Source organism: Seriola lalandi, unplaced genomic scaffold (genome assembly GCF_002814215.2).
Source record: "Seriola lalandi dorsalis isolate HSWRI2012SDOR001 ecotype SW California unplaced genomic scaffold, Sedor1 jcf7180002054684, whole genome shotgun sequence".
NCBI classification, from domain to species: domain Eukaryota; kingdom Metazoa; phylum Chordata; class Actinopteri; order Carangiformes; family Carangidae; genus Seriola; species Seriola lalandi.
The window spans coordinates 682,673-702,358 of NW_019525237.1; the positions used below are offsets into that span (position 1 = coordinate 682,673).

General features: G+C 39.7%; 1 protein-coding gene and 2 non-coding genes across 3 annotated transcripts; all 3 read left to right on the forward strand.

Annotated features, from left to right (window-relative positions):
• Positions 1 to 6,214: 6,214 nt before the first annotated feature.
• rps4x (ribosomal protein S4 X-linked) lies at positions 6,215 to 12,341 on the forward strand. The gene is made up of 7 exons (XM_023422719.2): positions 6,215 to 6,271; positions 6,847 to 6,924; positions 8,220 to 8,400; positions 10,647 to 10,744; positions 10,827 to 10,998; positions 11,092 to 11,249; positions 12,186 to 12,341. The coding sequence occupies exons 1-7, from the start codon at positions 6,269 to 6,271 to the stop codon at positions 12,285 to 12,287; spliced, it is 792 nt and encodes a 263-aa protein (XP_023278487.1). The 5' UTR covers positions 6,215 to 6,268; the 3' UTR covers positions 12,288 to 12,341.
• On the forward strand, positions 8,663 to 8,738 carry LOC111667138 (small nucleolar RNA SNORD61). The gene has a single exon (XR_002761631.1). It is a non-coding gene; the product is annotated as a small nucleolar RNA SNORD61 (small nucleolar RNA).
• On the forward strand, positions 11,466 to 11,538 carry LOC111667137 (small nucleolar RNA SNORD61). Its single transcript, XR_002761630.1, has one exon. It is a non-coding gene; the product is annotated as a small nucleolar RNA SNORD61 (small nucleolar RNA).
• Positions 12,342 to 19,686: the final 7,345 nt, after the last annotated feature.

Genomic DNA, 19,686 nt, shown 5'->3' on the forward strand with positions numbered 1-19,686 from the left:
GGCTCTGACCTATATCTGTTGTGGTAAGAAGAGACGGGGGGAGACGGCAGGAACAAAGGCCTTTCACCTCAACCCAGCTTGTCTGTCATCTTGGGCCATTGTGGGTCTCCTCTTGGACCACACACACCAAAAAAAACAAAACCACACCTGTATGTCTGTCTGTCTGTATATATATGTGTGTGTGTGTGTGTGTGTGTGTGTGTGTGTGTGTGTGTGTGTGTGTGTGCGTGAGCTTGCAACAAAACACCTGCATGTACATTTTAAGTCCATACAAACACACACAGGATGAAACCAACTATACGCAGGCACACAAAGGCATGGAAATACACCCACACACACACACACACACACACGGGAGCATGGGGATGGTATTACAGCAGGGAAACGGGAGTAGAGGCCATGAAACAGGCACTTGTTCAGTTACACACAGACTTCACAGGGTATCAGGGTTGTTAATGTGTGTGTGTGTGTGTGTGTGTGAAAAGAGATGAGGGGGTATTGAAGTCAGAAAATGCAACAACGTGTGTGTGTGTTAAAGGGGGAAACGATGAGCAGGATGAAGACCCCTGGTGGAGGAAGAACAAACGCTGCGCCTTGTTAATTTATTTAGATAAAGACAGGTCAGCTTACACACAATAAACACATAAGTCCTTTAAGACCATTTTCCTGCACACACACACACACACACACACACACACACACTGCTCAGTACCACTTTTTGATGTTGGTGTGGGTCTCGGTTACAGTCAGTGAGCACAAAACTTTCTTTAATGAAACGCGAGAAGCTGAGATTAATGAAAACCTGCTGAAGGAATAATTTGACAGAATACCTTTTTTTATTTTTAAAGGGATCTGCTGCGTTTTTTTCCTTTAAACCAGTCACTTTTCCGACATAGTGGGAAGCAAAGAGCGAAATAAAGATGCTTCTCATCACTTCCAAATCCAACAGACAGACACACTGGATCTTCTCTTCCTCCGTCTCGTCGCCTAAGTGGGTCAAAATAACATTCTTCAGATCGAACACAGTCTTGTGTTTGTTTCCATCTGCTCAACGTTGTTTTAAAGTCCTTTTTCTTTTGCGTGTGTGTGTGTGTGTGTGTGTGTTGTCCCAGCTGAGTGAATGTTATTTTTCTGCTGTGTGAACCAGACGGACGTTACCCACCCTCCCCTCCTCCTCCCATCCCCTCCCTGGAGAAGTTGCCTGGTCGAGATGTTTGAATCGTCTGCGGGTTTTCATTTCCTCTTTTTCCCTGACCCCCGATATTGCAGATTAACCCCGGCACAGACCTTTTGAACCAAAATATACCTCACAGCTATTTGGTTTCTAATGGCCAGAAACTCAGATCCATGCAAACATATTCACATGGGTGTATTTTAGCACTTAATTACTGCAAAAAAAAGAAAAGGAAAGAAGGTTCAGGTAATCACAGTGTACCATTTGAAATTGTGATGGACACCTGAACTTAAGTTTTGTATGTTTTAGCTCAAACTACAAATCACCTGAACTTCAAACAGTTTGTTCTAGTTCTCCATCAAATTTACATTTTCATACTTAATCTTAAAAGTCTTTTATTTTCATCAAAACTGCGAGTTGGGACTTTTCAGTTGGTTGATCACCAGCAAGTTTGATAGTGGATTAATTTTATTAATGAGTCAAGAAGGTTTGAGCTAGTCTGAACCCTTCCAGATGTCAGGACTTCCTGCTTGTAATTAAATACCCTCAATGACATAATTAGGGCGGAAAAAACCTGCCGGTGAAACGCAATACGATTCAACAGCCTCCAGAATGACCATGAAGTCGAATCAACACGTCTCTAAAAATAGTTTCATCAACACTATCACTGGAGCTGAAAAAATGAGGCAATTAACAGAACAATAATTAATATGTCAGTCAAAATGAGTCATCCATCATTATGAACCACATGTTTTGTGATATTTGGATTTACAGTCGAGCAACAAATACATTTAATACTCCTTTTTTAAAAAAAAACTTTTTGACATTTCATAGACGAAATGATTAATCAGAAGAAATAATCTGCAGATTCATCAATAATGAAAGTAACTGCCAGTTTTACGCCGATTAAAAACGATTAAAACCCGCTTCCTCCATCAGGTCAACAACAGACCAGGTCGACCTTAAAACCCCCTTTGACAAGTCCAGGCTGGTGGTTTTACATCTGGACCTGCTCTGACGTGGTCTAGAAAAACTCTTTTCACAAATAAACTAAAGGTTTCACAAGCGGCGTTGAGGCTTTAGGTGGGACGTCTAACACACTTAAACTAAAACCCTTCATCGTCCCTACGGTTAATGAAGTAAGTTTAGTTTAACACACGACAGCAGAGATTTGTTACTCATCTCGGACGTTGCCTCTGGGCCTCAGGGTCGTGAAAAATGTCCCGACACATCAAGGAGTGTGAAAACCTTCGACACGAGTGGCGATATATCTGTTAAAAGGTCCCTGTTACAAGGTTTCCGCTCCGCACTAATGAAAACGTTGGGCCACTTCTCAGCTGCCAGGTTCATTTGTGAAACTGATTTATTCCTCATATTTACCTTTAAACCTGTAGATTAAAGTCTTACTTTGTGTTTTATTTTTGCTTGCTTTTTGGTTCTACTTCTTTTTCTTTTTTTTTTCCTAATGATGAAATAAATATTATTCAAAGATGATTTTTAAAGCACTTTTGCTCACCGGCTCTCACTTGTACATCTATATGAATATGTAAATGACTGAGATCATATTGAAAAATGCTTGTATTTTTGTTACGGCTCTGGAGTTTGGGGGAAAAATAAAGAAAGTGAAATCTGAGCTGGAGTGAATATTTGTCATTAAAACAGCAGCACAAACACGATATAGGTTTATCATCAGATACATGGGTCATATGCAGAATACGAGACAATATAGTCACCAAAATACAGAATAATAACTATATTAATAGTTAAATAAAAGTTTACTTTTGTCATAGTGCTGTTAGAAAACCTAAAATTCTGCCTTTTTGAAAGCATTTGAAAACATACAGTAAAATGCTCATAGAAACTTTCAGTGTGTCTCATTCTGTCTGTTTGTGCAACGCTTCCACCTGCTGGTACGTGGTGGTAAGTGCATTTACCTCAAATCACTAAGAGGAAAACCTTTAAGCTTTATGCTGCACGTCTTTGCGTTTTCTGCGTGGTACAATTGTGTAAGGTTCATTTAGTTTTGCTCAGTTAAAACCCAACAATTTCTTTAAAGTCTTCTTGGAAGAAACATCAATATTGTTTCATCGCAGCTCAATTGTAGGAAAAGTGCATCTTGTCATTATTTGTGCTGAGTTTTAAAACTGTTGTTGTTTCCAGAGCAGCTCCATTTAAACATAAGTAATTATTAATTAATAACTGATTTATAATTGGAAACTTTCTGCCCGTTCTTAATTCACCCCACGTCCATCGAATACAGTTATCAACAAGTTTCACACTTACATGTGAACTCAACAATACAATGCTGCAATGCTGCCATCTGGTGTTCATGTAACAAGACTGGCACAGAGCTTTGTTCAACACACACATGGTACAGGAACAGTCCTCATCAAATGGTCCCGTGTTACATAATTAATGCTGAGATAAACTTCTTTAAAAATTAATTAACGTGGACAATGTGGGTTAGAAAACAAAAGTGTGAAAACAGAAAAGGTCACACACAAGTTCAAGTGCTTAACTGGTGGGAGAAAGTGAGGGATACGTTTAGAGAACAAGAGAGAATGAAGAGAAGAGTAGGTGGTTTAAAAACAGCAGGAAGACATAAAATAAATACACAAGACCAGTAATATATAAATGATATTATGGCTTTTAAATGAACCCAGTGTCGATTCTCATGTCAGCTCAGAGACCAAACATCTGATATTAGAAATATTTCTCAGATAGTAAAAGGCAGCAAATCAGCCTCTAAAAATGACATTATGATTTATAATTTATGAATGAATTTAAGGTGGTCGCTACTTCTGAGTCTGAGCTGTGACCCCAAACGTCACAATCAAGCTTCTCTCCTTTGTGGTCTCTGGTCTTTTGTTTCAATAATAAAATGAACCTGCAAACTTATAATTCTTTGTTCTGCTTACTTGATTTTTTTAGTGCAATCGGTTTCCTAGATTCTACTGAATAAACACAACTGTTCAGTTAAGTCAGACTAACTTGGCTTACTTAAGTTCATAACACTTACAAAGTTCAAGTTAATTATACGTGTTATTTTTAAGTTTAAGTAACTTGACAAAATTAAGTAGACACAACTGCTCAGTTAAGTTTAACTAACTTGTTTTACTTAAGTTGGTAACACTTAGAAAGATCAAGTTCATTATACTTGCTACTTTTAAGTTTAATTAACTTCACAAATGTAAGTTAATACAATTAGATTTAAAGTAAACTTGACAAGTGGATATGAAGTAAACTTAACTTAAGACTATTAGTTATAGTTACTTGCCTTTTTTAGTGCAATCGGTTTCCTAGACTCTTTTAAGTAAGCTCAACTTGTCACATCTTAGAGCGTATGTGACTAATTGTTTATGACTGTGTTAACTTTACACTGTTTTCATGAATTTCCCCTAGGGGATAAATAAAGTATCTATCTATCTATCTATCTATCTATCTATCTATCTTTTTGTCCTGGTCTCTCTTGTAAAAATGCATCTTTCTTAAATGTATTTCCTGGTTAAATGGAGGTTAGATGGACAGAAATCTGACAAAGATCAAAGAATGAACATGACCATAACAACAGCTGCACATTATAACAAACAGAAAAACAGAGAGGATTGTCAATAATTAAGGGTGACTAATGAATCACGATTGTGTGTCATAACAAAGTGCTGTTTTTGGGTTTACAAAGCTGAGAAAGCATTTTTAAAAAGGGTGAATCTGGCTGCAGTGTGTGTGTATTTCTGAGATAAGAAGCTTAAGCCATGCATACTTGTTTTATTACTGCCATCAGCTGGACTTTATTACACTCTGCATCTGTATTTAACAATACTGCAGCTTTCAGACAGCCACTTTAAACAAATGTCGCCTCTTTATTCCCTCAACTTTTGTAATGTGACTCCACAAATCTGTGTTTAATCCTGAGCTAAAACTTCCTGGGTTGTGGATTGAGTGTCCAGTACAACAGCGTGTTTTTAAAAGAAGTGGGTCAGGAAATTAAAAATGGAGAAAACGTAGATGGGTTCCCCAACTAGCTGCTGGCCAAAGGCCACGTTGTGGAGCTCTTCCAAGCTTGTGCAAAACGTAAAAAGTGGTCTGAATAAAATGTAGGTTAGTGGGTTGATTCTGCTGGAAACACTGCACAGAAAAACAGACTCGTGCACGCCCTGAAGATTTATGTTTCAAGGAAAGAAAATAAGAAAATAAAGTGGGTCAGCAGAGATAAATATGTGATAAAACCATACGGAAGGGAGCATTTTTCTTACAGTATGTATAAATAGACTCCAGGTTTTGTCCCAAGCTTTTGGGTTTAGTTCCTGCACCCGCCTGGAGGAAGCAGAGAGACCTTCAGAGAGAGAGAGAGAGAGTGTTTCATGTGTGCATCAGTTGGTATCATTTGGCAGAGGAAGACACAGACAGGAGGAATTTTATCTCCATAAGTGTAAACAGGACTGCAACACTGGCATTTCCTGTCCAAGACAGTCTGAAACAAGCGAAGGGAGTTGAAGGATGAACTAATAGGAGGGTAAATGGACCAAAACCTTGAAAGCAGGTTGTTATTATGGGATATTATGGTTGGTGCATCACATTTAAATCACTATGGTGCCCAAATAAATATGGCCCTGTTTATTAGACAGATTTTGCACAGACATTAATGGTCCCCAGAGGTTAAATCCTATGGGCTTGAGTAATGCCCTGACTTTTCCCCTTGTTTTGGCAGTTTTGACTGAAATGTGTCAACAACTGTCACATTTACTACATTACAGCCTAGTGGGAGAAGTATTCAGTAAAAGTAGCAACACAATACTATAAAAAATATTCTATCAAAAGCAAAAGTAATGTATAATATCAATATAATAGTTTAAAATCTAAAGAATGAGCATACAAATTATAATTCACAGTAGCGGAAAGTTGTTCATTTTAAAGAGAATTTAATTTTTGAAAAGAAAAAGAAGAAGAAAGAAAAAGTGCTTGGAAACGATTGCAGTCAAATTTGTACGATTTTACATTGCGACTTTCAGCTCTTATGTCCCTCCCAGTCTGCCGTAGTCGGCCTTAACATTGATTTCCGGAAGAGGAGAGGTCCTTTTCCCCGCAGACTCCAACATGGTGAGCTGTCTCTCCTCACGATTCCTCTCTGAAATAATCACCAAACATCGCTTTCTGCTGTTGTGTTATCGCACATATACATGTCCTAGTTTTAAATTCCACACCTTATTAAACGGTAGATGTTAATATTGTGGCCAAAAACATCGATTGTTGTTTTTTATTGATGATTTTAAGTCAGTTGACGCTACTTCAGTCAGCCACGGCTTGTTAGCTTGAACGTGGCTATCAGTGTTAGCGCGTTAATTTAACGGAAAAATGCTTTTACGTTAGTCGGTGGGAATGTCGCTGTTTTGTACGTAAACCTGTGCGATATTTCTACATTTTGGGACCATAGTTACGTTAATGTAACTTTTGAGACTTAAAATATGTTAATGGGTGATGGCGTTAGCTTGGCTAGGCCGCAGCCGGCGTTAGCGTACCATGCTAACCGGGCTGACCGAGCGTGTCCTTATCTAAGCGGGCTTTCCTACTTCTTTGCCGCCGTTACTTTGTATTTATGGCTCTTGTGATATTACCAGACCAGCGCTGATGGTTGTTTGCCGCCTTGTTGACCGGGTTTGTCCTCTCTTCTCCAGGCAAGAGGACCGAAGAAGCACCTGAAGCGCGTCGCAGCGCCAAAGCACTGGATGCTTGACAAGCTCACCGGAGTGTTCGTAAGTAATGTTTCCACTACCTTTTTGTAAATTGTTATATTTCGTGTCATCTCTGTTTAGTGTTGATGTGTAAATGTGTAAACGGAGGTTTGAGGTTCAAGAGTTGCAAGCAAAACGGTATGAATCATAAAGACATCGCTATTGAAATGTGATGTACATGAATTCCTCTTTTTAAATGTATTTGCATCCTCACGTGTTTCTAGTCAATTATGTTCATGGAGCAAAAGTACAGTTTTCCAAAGAATAAATTGCTGGTCTTTCGTTGTTAAAACATTTTTATTTTAAAAATGTAATGTCACATCTTTGAGAGCTGCAAGTTAACTGATAATTGTTGTGCAGATCACTTTATGTCTGTAGCTAAACTGTTAGCAGAGTTTGGGGATTGGAAAAGAAGCAGTGTGTTACACAACCTGAGTTTTTCAAAGATCACTATGGATTTATAAATGATATAAATCCATACTCAGACCTGTGACTGTAGTGACCTTAATACGCAAGAAACTAGCAACGCAGCTAATGATTATTTTCATTATCAATGAATATGATTGTCTATTTTCAGTTTGTTTGAATGAAATGTCACAGAAGTGGAAAAGATGCACGTCACTATTTCACTGAATCAAAGTTGATGTCTACAGAAGTCTTGATTTGTCTGATTAAAAGTCCAAAACCGTGACATTAAGTTGTTACACATGACAAGGGTCAGCAGCTGGCAACTGAGAATGTGCTGAATATTTTTGTCTGAAGCTTTTAAAATTACCATTTGATTATCAAAAGATATGTCCATTAGTATTGTGTAAACTTATCAATCAGTTAATAGTTGCAGTTAGGGCCATGTTTACTTTAGACGATGAAGATAGTCAATTATTGCTCAGGTGAAACATTGGGGCAATTTGAGCAGGAAACCAGATCTTTGACAATTTCCAAGTTCACATTTGTGTGTTTCATGTATGCAGACAAGTCAGATACAGCTGTTAAGTAGAACTGTTATTTAGTTTATAACCTCTTCTCGCCTTTGTCCTTTATTGTTTGATTTGCTGTCATACAGCATCATAGTAATCCTATGAAGTTAAGTCATGCTTTAATTACCTTGGACTGAAACTTTGTAAAGAGATGTAGTTTTAAGTAATGGAGCGTGCACATCCATCCTCTCAGACAACAAATGAGACATCAATGGGCAAGCTCTGATTTTTTTACTAGATAAAAAATACCAATAATCAAATAAGATTGTCATTTATCCTTTGTATTATATTCTATATATTTTGACACATTTTAACGTATTTTACCTCCTTTCCTCTCAGGCTCCTCGTCCTTCCACCGGTCCCCACAAGCTGAGGGAGTGCCTGCCCCTCATCATCTTCCTGAGGAACCGCCTCAAGTACGCCCTGACAGGGGATGAGGTGAAGAAGATCTGCATGCAGAGGTTCATCAAGATCGACGGCAAGGTCCGCACCGATGTCACCTACCCTGCTGGATTCATGGGTGAGTTAACTTATTGGACTTGGAAGAGTTTTCATTTCTGCTAAAATCTGTTGGAGGATATGTCCTCTGGTGGTCAGTAAGGTTTTTGATAAAGTCTACTGATTGGATCTTTGGTTCCTGTTTTGATGTGTATATAAGAATTTATAGATAATGTTATGTAAGATGAGGTGGATTTATACAACCTGTAAACTGTTGTTTTGGTTTTGATGCCGGTGGATTTGTTTAGTGATGCTTTTAGTTAGTTTCTGAGGAGGTAGAAGGAGCAATGATGAATTTTTGGGTTTGATCAGCAATGAGCTGAAACAACACGACCATTTCCTCTAAGAAGTTCTGAGCTCCAACAACAACACTGTGACATTTCTTACTCATTGTTGCATTTTGTTGGAGGCAAGTAAATATCAACAATCAGCTCCAAAACAGAAATGTGACTTTGAGATTAAGTTGCTAAATTTGAGATTTATTTTGCCTTCAGTCAGTTTCTATCATTAGATTTCTTTTGGAAAAAAGTGGCAAGAGATGGATTGAAAACCATCATTTGTCAGTGTTTGAACATGGCAGACGCAGCAGCTGTCACTTTAGGCGAATCAGTTCAGGAAGACGCTCACGTTAAACTTCATATTAGATGTCTGTGCTGCTTCAGTTGTAGTTGTCAGATCTAACACTTTCCTAGTTGGTTGTCTGGAAATTCAAGCGATTGTTGTCACTTTTGATTTTGCGATGAACTTAATAAATTAAACGCCGACTGGTTTGGAGGCGAGATACTGGCAGGACCAAGTCGGTTTGATTCAAGTGAGAACAGGAACAATTTGAAGAAAACAGGTGAGGCAACATCAGCTGCTCCACTTGGTTTGATTAGAAAGGGAGAGATTATGAATCAAAAACAAACTACTTCTTCGCTGTCACAAATTGGGGAAAACGTGAGGACTGTACTCAGCAGTGATACCAAACCAAACCCCATCTCGATAGAAAGTTAAATCTCAACACCTCATCAGCTCAATCACAATGTCCAATGTATTTTTCAATGACCGCAACAAACCCAATTTTGCAGAACCTGCTGTGGAGCCTTGACACGACGTGTTTTTTTGTCCAGGGTCCAACAGTCACGCCTCCTCCAAACCTGTCACCCATTCACTTTTCTCTCCACCTCACTGCCGGCCAACAGCCTCATACGGAGGTGCGGCGTTTTAATTTCCAAATCCAGGGGAAGTCTTCACAGCACGACGACGCCGTCCTATTTATATACATACACATTGAACACCTGCCACTCTGAGCCAGTAGCAGTTAAAGATCGTTCCTATATGATTTCTATTGAAATTGATGGCTACACTTTTGGCTAAATTGACAACTCCTCTCTTAAATTAATCAAACTGGCATTTTGGAATAAAGTGTTTCCACTGTATATCAGTACACTGGGCAATTTAATTTTTTCTTTGTACAGAGAAGTTTTGCTGATTTGTGGGATGATACATGAACCAAAAGGAACACATTTGATTGTGCAAGTAATCAAAGTATTTTTAAAAGACATGTAGCCCCCACCCTGATCTGTTGAAGTCACTGTGAATGATCCCGGTACCCGAACAGGTGGAGACGCTGCTGTGGTCAGAAAGTGTCAACTGAAGTGTCCTTGGCGGTGTTCAGGCGTCTTTGAGAAAGATGAGATGTGATGCTCTTGACTTACTCTAGTCCATGATCTTGCGTTTATTCTGAGATGGTGAATTTGTAGCTGGTGAAGTAAATTGGAGTCGACTCAAAGTTGTAAAATAAAGCAGGAAGTGTTGGTAAAAAATTGCATAGTATGGAGACTGTAAAACTCCCTTTAAGACAGTTTAATCACAACAGGCTCTCATAGTTTTGAACTAAGTGTGGGTAAATGGTAATGAGTTAAATTGGAAAGACAAGATGGGGATAAATCTGTCTGGTTCTTAGTGAAAGGGTGACAGTTGCTTTTAAGTATCGTCTCTTAAATTAGGGATAATGATAAGCTTGTCAGGATGGATATATTCTACTGCACCGCTTATAGTGTCAACACATTAGGAGTATTGTCAGGCCAGAGTTTGGTTAGTTGGCTGTTAAACGGTTTCCTTTGCATTTAATGGCAGACTTGTACCCGGAGCTCGAAATCCATTTAACATTTCACTGACGTCTGTATAATCCAGAAGGTGTTAAACTCCACGACACGAACTAATTTAATGTATTAAAGAAGCTGCTGAAGATGCTAAGACTGTCGACTGCTTGTGTTTTTACAGATGTGATCAGCATCGAGAAGACTGGCGAGCACTTCCGTCTGATTTACGATGTGAAGGGACGTTTCACCGTCCACCGCATCACTGCTGAGGAGGCCAAGGTAAGAACTGGAAACGGGTTTAAACCCATTTTTTAGCCTCAGCTTGTGCAACATGTATGCTAACTTTCCTCTTTCTCTGCAGTACAAGCTGTGCAAGGTGAAGAAGCTCATCGTTGGCACCAAGGGAATCCCCCACCTGGTGACACACGACGCCCGCACCATCCGCTACCCTGACCCCCTCATCAAGGTCAACGACACCATCCGCATCGACCTGGACACCGGCAAGATCACAGACTTCATCAAGTTTGATACTGGTAGGTTCAGCTCTCCTTCACGTCACTTGATGTTTGTGTTTGATTTTAATATGAACACAGTGTCTCTAATGTGATATTTCTCATCCCCTCCAGCTAACCTGTGCATGGTGACTGGTGGTGCTAACTTGGGGCGTATCGGTGTGATCACCAACAGGGAGCGTCACCCCGGCTCCTTCGACGTGGTGCACGTCAAGGATAGCACAGGCAACAGCTTCGCCACCAGGCTCTCCAACATCTTCGTCATTGGCAAGGTGAGGATCGTAGAAATAATCAGACCGAGTTGCAAGAAACAACCAGACTTAGATACAACTTCACTTCCTTACAGAACATGTGTCAGGACTGATACTAGTATAAAATATGGGTCATACCGAGAGGAGTAAATTCACAGAATATTTTGACTTCTCTCAGTTGATAAAAACTCTTCATGCAGAAGAGAATAACCTCTGCCTGTGTTTCACAATGTTGGAGCAATGATGACATTTTTTGGTTTTGATCAGCCATGAAAACACACTACCAATTCCTCTAAGAAGTTCTGAGCTCCTTGATAAAGACGGTGTGATTACGAGGATGTGGCCTGTGGAGAGCGTCAGCAGTGAAAAGCTGGACGCCGCTCTCTCGCTTCTCCTCCCTGTGTTTAAATGGCTCCACGTAACTTGAAAGGCCATTATCTCCAGATTAATATATTTATTACTGACTGGGTTTTTCTCCAGAGAACATTTTAAAGGATCATCTCTGCTAAATGTTTTACAAGATTTAAAAATAAACCTGTTGCACTGTGAATATTTAGACCTGCAACTAATGACTTATTTTTTAATCAGAATTTTTTAGTTTGTCCAAAGAGATGTAATTTACTGTGACAATCAGTACATCTCATTTGAGAAACTAAAATTAGTGTTATTTTAGCTTGAAATGGTGATAAGATGATGGCTACAGATTCTCAAAAATAATCCTGAATCTTGTTAATTAAACAATTCATTAAAAATGTAAATGAACGTTTCTAATCACCATATAAATTGTGTTTTTGTGATTTTTAATTGTAAAGAATAAACCTGTCATTAACATGATTGAACCTTACACAAACACATTCAGAATGAGACGCTTTTACAAACCTTGTCTGATACCACCCCCTCGATCAACATTAACCATTTACCTTCTACCTGCCCCTGTCGCCCCTCTACCGTCTGCAGGGCAACAAGCCGTGGGTGTCCCTGCCCAGAGGAAAGGGAATCCGTCTGACCATCGCCGAGGAGAGAGACAAGAGGCTGGCCGCCAAGCAGGGCAGCAGCTAAACTGGCCACAGAACAGACCACCTGGTTTTCAAATAAACTGTTATTTACAAAACACTCTGCTCGTCCATGTGCGTCCTTTCTGGTTGCTATCAAGACTTCCTGTACGCAGACTTAGACTTTGATGGGAAATAGATTTTTATTCAAATGTTGAGAAAAGTCCCAGAGTATAGCTGCAAGTGTCAACTCAGAAACTTAAATGGTGTTCTGCATTTTTATCCAAAATAAGGCCGGGGGGGAATTTTAAGAGATATTTAAAAGTTAACTCTCTAAAAGGACAAATTGTGCATCAACTATCAGTTTAATACAGTGGTTTAAATTTGAGAAAGAAACGTAAAGTCACAAAACTTCACTCTTAAAGGTCTAAAACTCTGAAATGAGTCATTATAAGATATCAGCAGATAATACAGAAGCTCAAATCACTGAAGTTGGCTTTTGGGGTTTATTGATGTTAATGAACCGGTTTAAAATACAGCTTAATGTTTAAACATTTTGTTAAATTTTAGAGTTTTTGTTTGAAATTCTGTTGCAGAATTTATTTTTTTTTTTTTTAACTGAATAAAAAAGGAAATTGCAGATATAAAGGTAATTTTGAATTCCTGTTTTAGCAACAATTAAATTGAAGGCAGCAATTAACATGAGTGACACCTGTGTGAAGTGCAGCAGCAGGATTAAGTCATTTCTAGATGAACTGTCCCTTTAATTCTGCTTCTACATGAGATCTGCGGCTGGTACCTGAACAGCTCTTCTCTCTTTTCATCTCATCATGCACCATCCATCTGTTTATTCTCCTAATCCCTCTGCTCCCTCCTTTCTTCTTTCCAGTCTCATCCTCTCTCTACCTCCTTCCCTTTTTCCTCCTCCACTCTTTCTTTCTTCCTCAGTTCTTCTGCAGCTATTCTTCCATTATTCTCATCCCATCCTCCCTTTAACCTTCCTCGCTTCCTCTCACCTCATCCTCTTTTCCTAGATGCATCCTCCATTCACCCTTCCTCTCCTCCTTCCTTCCTTCCTTTGCCATATCGATTCCTACCATCGTTACCCAATTTTTTTTCTCCATCTCTTTCCTTCCTTCCTCATCTCTTCTTTCTTTCTGTCCCCCAGTTTCCATCATCTTTCCTACCCCCCTGCAGTTTCCTAGCTCCATCCTCCCTCACCTCCTTCCCCCTTCACATTGGTTCCTACCTTCCCTCCTTAAATATTCTTTCTACCTTTATCTCTCCTCCATTCCTTTCCTACATCCTTGCTTAAATATCATTTCGTCCTCCCTCCATCCTTCTCTGCATCGGTCCCTACCTCATCTTCCCTCCCTCCCTCCCTCTTTTTTTATTCCCCTTTTATGTAAATATCTTCCATCTCTCCTTCCTCACACTGCTCCACACCTAATCTTTCTTTTCCTTTCCACCTCTTATCCCTCCTTCCTCTCTCCCTCCATCTTTTACTTTACATCCCCCTATCCTTCCCTCCAGATCACCCTCTCTCCCTTCCCCAATCTATCCCTCCATCTCTCTGTGTTGTGACTTCAGTACCAGTCCATATGGTGACTGCTGAGTTACAGCCTGCTCTGCGCTGCAGCAACCTGGCTTGGCACACACCACCTGTGTGTGTGTGTGTGTGTGTGTGTGTGTGTGTGTGTGTGTGTGTGACGGATCCTCTTCTGGTGTTCAGCTTCACTTGTGTGTGTGTTTACGTTAAGGAGAAAGAGATCACCAGCACTCATAACCATGACTTACGTTCCCTCACCCGGCCTGTCCAGCACATGACACACACGCTATAACAAACACACACAGCAGGAGTGTGTGTGTATGTGTGTGTGCATATAGAGGGGCATGGCTCGCTCCCATGACCGTCTGCTCTCTGACACACTGAACAGTACAGTAATCCATCATCTCTGGCAGGGAGAAGTGAGGACAGCGTTTGAGGACAGAGAATCTGCTGCATTTTAAAAGAGGGGAAAGAAAAAAAAATAAAAATCTAACTCAACCTTTAAAAACCTCTAAAATACAGATGTTTTGAGTGTCATCATTTTGACAACCTTGAGTTCACCTCTCGCCTTAGGAACACGGTTTAAATTTAGCCTGTTGTTTGAAAGTGAGCGAGTTCTGCAGGAGGTTACTAACATCAGCAGGGGCGTAGTGGCGATTATTAGATGAATAAATCGTATTATTTCTTCTATCCTTAACAATACAACATCCTCTCCTCTCGTGTGAGCATTGTACAATATTATACAATTTTAAGATGCTTGTAATGAACTATGTTTCTGAAGTATAAGTGTTGAAACATGATCAGTTTTACTGTTGCGTCCCCTGGTACAGTTTTTATCATCTCTCCAGTTTCACCATCAAATGAAAGGGTTAAAATAATCCGGACTAACCTGTTGATTTATTGACAACCTGTCTAATCATCTGACCAGTGGCCACTAATTCCTACGTAACTGCCAGAGAAAACCAAAGTCTCTAAACACCTGAGAGAACAGTAGAGAAAACACCTGCTCTCAGGCCAAACTATCCTACATGTCTGTCAGATTCATTAAAAATATCTATTGATTGATTTTATTTTAATATAATATGACGATGTTGATGATATATATTTAATTTATATATGGAATTTATTAAAACAGAGACATTTTTTATAAGTTTTTCTATTTATTTCTGATTCTTTAATATATCATTTTTACTTATATGTTTTAATTTTATATATATTACATCTTGCAATGTTAAACAAAGTGATAAAAAAGAATCCTGGGTCCGCCCCTTTAACCGGATCGGCACCAATATTTAATGGATTCTTCCCTGGCCCGTTTCCCACTCCTCCACCAAGTTTGGTGCAAATGGGTTCAACACTTTTTTGCGTAATCCCGCTGACAAACCAACCAACCAACAAAACGATGCAGGTGGAAACAGGAAATAAGGTCATAAATCAGAAACTGTTAATGTTATTCAACGATGTATAAACAATCTGAAGTAGGAAGCGGACGCAGGTAGCCTGAATCCATCCATGTGACGATGAACTTTGACCTTGGCGTGACTGCAGGCTGCAGCGTGTAAACAGATTTGTGTTTCGAGGTAATGCGACCAAATGAAGTGACAGATTTTTAAACACTTTTAAGGGTTTGTGGTTTAGCAACAAATCAAAAGTGGCAGCGTTGTCCCCATTTTTATTGGCGTGGGACCAGTTCTTGTAAACAAATAAGCGTGCGCACACACACACACGCACACACGCACACACGCACAAACACAGTCTTTGAACATTTGAAATATGAGACTCAACAGACGCGTGCTTTACTCCGGTCCTGCTCTGCATCCCCCTTGTGAGCGGAGCAACAATCACATTTGATTCACACACACACACACACACACACACACACACACTGAGGCTTTGAAGTGCATTTGGCAGCATGGTGAGAAAAGCAAAAAGAAATGAGAGAGGAAGGAAATACAGAGAAAAACATCCACTCAAAGAACAGAACACTAATATGTCGAATTATCTTACAGAGAGTGAAACCGAGCAGGAAGGAAAACAACAGTCATTATAAACGTCCTGAATATATTCATCCTGCATCCGTCGCCACCTCCAGCTGTCCTAAACAACAACACACACACACACAGGCGCTTGATCGCCGGTCGTACATCTAAACACAATCCTTAATTAATGTCTGGAGAAAGTCAAACTGCACTGGACCTCACACATGGAGACAGGCTTCACATATTTGCCGCGCTGCAGATTTAACTTCCGCTCACTGCGACTCTGTGTGTGACATCAAGGTCGTGCGTATCACAGGATATTCAGCCTTAAATATTAAACATCTTTTCGGTTGTATCTGTCATCTCAGATTTCAGAGAGGTGAGACATCCTTATAATTGTATCTTTGTTTTTATTTGGAGCCAAATATGATTTAAAAATATAGTATTCTTCAATAAAATAAAGACATACCTACATTTAAAAAGTGTTCCCATGATATTACAGTGCATGATGCTGCAGTGATGTTTTGTTTTCATCTGCAAAAAGTCTGATTTTTTCTTTCTCAGGTTGTTTCATTTGAAGGATTTTCAGAGGAGTGGAGCAATTTTACCGAAGAAAAAAAACAAATAAAAGTCAAAAGAAAAGAAAATGTTTGTAAGATAATTTATTTTTCATTTGTGCAGAAAAACACACGTCATCTGTACAATGAAATGCCCAGGATGAGACTCAAGACAATACTGCATGTAAAAGTAATTATACACAATAACAATAAAGATAAAAACAAAAAAAACTGCCAAAGATAATAAATTTACAATATGTTAATAAATGGTGAAAGTTAGATAATAAGTTAGAAATACTGATGCAGTATAAACGTATGAAAGCAGTAATACAAATAGTTATGTGGTATGCACCTTTAACATGAGGCTACTGGGAGGAACAGTATGTTTTTCTTTTACGATGTTAAAGGTCCCATATAGTATAAAATGATATTTCCATATGATTGATTATAGATCAGGTCTTGGTTCTATATTAATTCTGAGAACGTATCAAAGTGCTCAGTCCGCAGAGAAATAAACACAGCCTGAATTCAGAAACTGAGCCTTAAAATGAACTGTCAGGACTTCCTGTAACTTTGTGATGTCACAACAAAGCAGTCACCGCCCACCTGGACCCACCATCCAAACCTTGCAGGATTTGGTTTCTCTGAGTGTTTTTACCTGAAATCTGCTATATTTTTATTGGATCACTCAGAAAACAGTCGACCAATCAGATGAGAGGCTCAGAACTTCCTCTCTGTTGATTGGCTTCACTGAGGTCGTTTTTGGTTCTTAAAACCACAAATAAATCTTCTTATGGATCAACACTTGAAATAAAACACAGAAGAAGAGGAGAATGTGGATCTTTAATTACTTTGTGACCCTTCAGATTTAGTTTAGGAGCCACTGAGATAAACTCATCACCTGTGTGAGTCGCTCTGGATGTGAGACAGCAGATCAGCTGACTGAAGTCATGATGGTTGAATGAATTAAAAGTGAGACGGAGTGAGGCAGCAGGTCCAAGTGGACAAAAGTAATGGAGGTGAATTTGGAGCGTGCTCCCTGCGCGAGTGCAGAAAAGTGGGCTGAACTGCTGAAACAATGAACTCAGTCATCTGAGGAGGTGGAGGAGGAGGTGGAGGAGGGAGGGAGCGAGAGTGGGTGAGGACAGCTGTTTCTAATCAATTGCTTCCATATGATTGACTGCCTGTCGGCTGATTGGACGACGGGCTCAGTGACAGTCGAGGTTGCCGGCCGAAAGGCGGGGTTTGGACGTCCAGTTTAAAAACTAACCGGTCGATTCGGTTGACTAGCTAGGTCGGCTGATTGACTAATTGACGCGTCGGTTGTCGTGGCAACTGATTGGCTAAGCAACAACACTGACATGACTAGTGTGAGGCCATAGGGTAAGTGTGCAGATGATGTAATGCGGCCGCTCCCATCCGCTTCTTCTTCTCTTTCTCCAATCTCCTGCACAGGCAGAGCAGTTTGGATCTACATTCTTGATGTCGTGCACACACACACGCACACACACACACACACAAACACACGCTCCCTCTCTCTTCTGTCTCTCATAAGTTTCTCATGTTGATGTTTTCAATTGTGTCAATAAAAGGCAGTTTATGTTGAAATTCCTTCTCGTTTCTCTCCCTCCATCCCCCCAGCTCCATAAGACAGACACAGACTGCATGAACAAAAACATTTAGGTAGGCCAAGTTCACGTCTGGGAGGGGTTGCTAAAGGGGGCCCGGGGGGTGCTCTGAGGACCAGATGTGCTTTTTTTTTGGGGGGGGGGGCAGTGGAAGGAGGGAAGTGGAAGGAGGGGATACGTTGGGCTCCGCAGAAAGCAGAGAGTCCTGGAAAGTGTTTGTAGAGAAGTTTGCTGAAACGTCACTGTGCTGTAAATTCAGCTCACGGAGGAGCAGGAGGAGATCTGTGCAGCTGGACGGGTTCAATGTAAAAGAGAATCTTGTATGAGGATTTAACTTCTAGGTCGACACTTTATATTAAATGTTAAAAACACACATTTTTTTTCAAAAAGAAATAAATATCCCCAATAGGCTCATAAATCTGAGGGGCTGCATATTTCTGCTGCACAAAATTGTTTATTTCTCTCAAGAGTTCTCTCCCATATTTGTTTTCTTCTCGTTGAATATTGGGTGTAGTTTTATCTCTTCGCGACTCACAAATTCAAATTATTCAAATGAAAACAGTTTAAGGAGGAAAAAACAGTGAAAAACAGCTCGCAGTCACGCTGAACTGTGGTGACACCGATTCATTTGAATATGAACCAAAAAAGGATGGGAGAGACTGAATCAGCCGGCTGGATCGATGTTATGAAGAACCAACAGAACAAAAAGGTCAAAGGTCAGAGTTGTTAACAAAAAAAAACAACAACCAAAAAACAAACTCTGATTGTGTTCAACACAAAAACAGAGGATTGAACAGATATTGTTTGTAGCAAGTGGTTCAATATGTAATCCATATTTGATGTGCATTGTTCTAAAGAGCTACAGAAACAGGTTGTTCAGTCACACAGTGTTGAGATGCTTTGTTTACTCAGGTTTAAGTTAAATCTAGTGTTTCGTTTAACCCTACAAACTTCCCCCAGCCTTGACCAAATCCCTCTTTTTTGTTGTTGTTGTTTTTGGGGTCACTTAGCTTGAGCACTGTAAATCAAATATTCACCTTTGCCTGTGTATCACCTTCCTTGACCATCGAGCGAGGCTATTCCACAAAGACAAGAGGTTATAATACGTCCTCAGAGCAGCGCTACGTCTTCAGGGCAGACTGCAGGCTAGAGTGAGCTGCTATCGGAAAGTGAAGAGACGGGCTAGCTTGGCTAGTTAGCATGCTAACTTCAGGAGAACAAAAGACGTGATAGAGACAAGAGCTAACATTGGTTTCCACCTCTGGAGATGGATCTTGGTGAGTAAACAAATGAAGCTTGATGCTGAACTCAAATTGTTTCCTCTAGAATAGTTTAGTAAACGGCTGCTAATGCTAACGTTAGCTATGTAGCATTAGCGAAACTTACAAATACCTCCTTTCAAAACAATTTTGCTGTTATTGTTTTTGTCTTCGCAACAAAACAAAAAGAAAAAGCTTTGACCCTCCAAACTCTTGTATGAAATCATATCTTTGATAGATTAACGAAAGTTCTGCATTAAACAAGTCAACAAACAATAAACAAAACAATCAATATTACTGATAAATATGTATAAAAGTGCATGAAAACAGAAAAAAGGTGAGGCGAAAAAAATGATGAGAATAATTAAAGGTGATTAATTTTTATACTTAATATGTCATGCATGGACACAGAACCATTAGTGTGTAGGTAAAAGTTCTTCACAACACAGAGGAGAGACACATTAAAACGATTAATCAATTAATCTGAGCAAGTG

Excerpts from the sequence above, each read along its gene's own strand:
- rps4x (XM_023422719.2), top strand. Across the intron at positions 10,999-11,091 it reads CTTCATCAAGTTTGATACTG|CTAACCTGTGCATGGTGACT; the intron begins GTAGGTTCAGCT and ends CATCCCCTCCAG. Across the intron at positions 11,250-12,185 it reads ACATCTTCGTCATTGGCAAG|GGCAACAAGCCGTGGGTGTC; the intron begins GTGAGGATCGTA and ends TACCGTCTGCAG.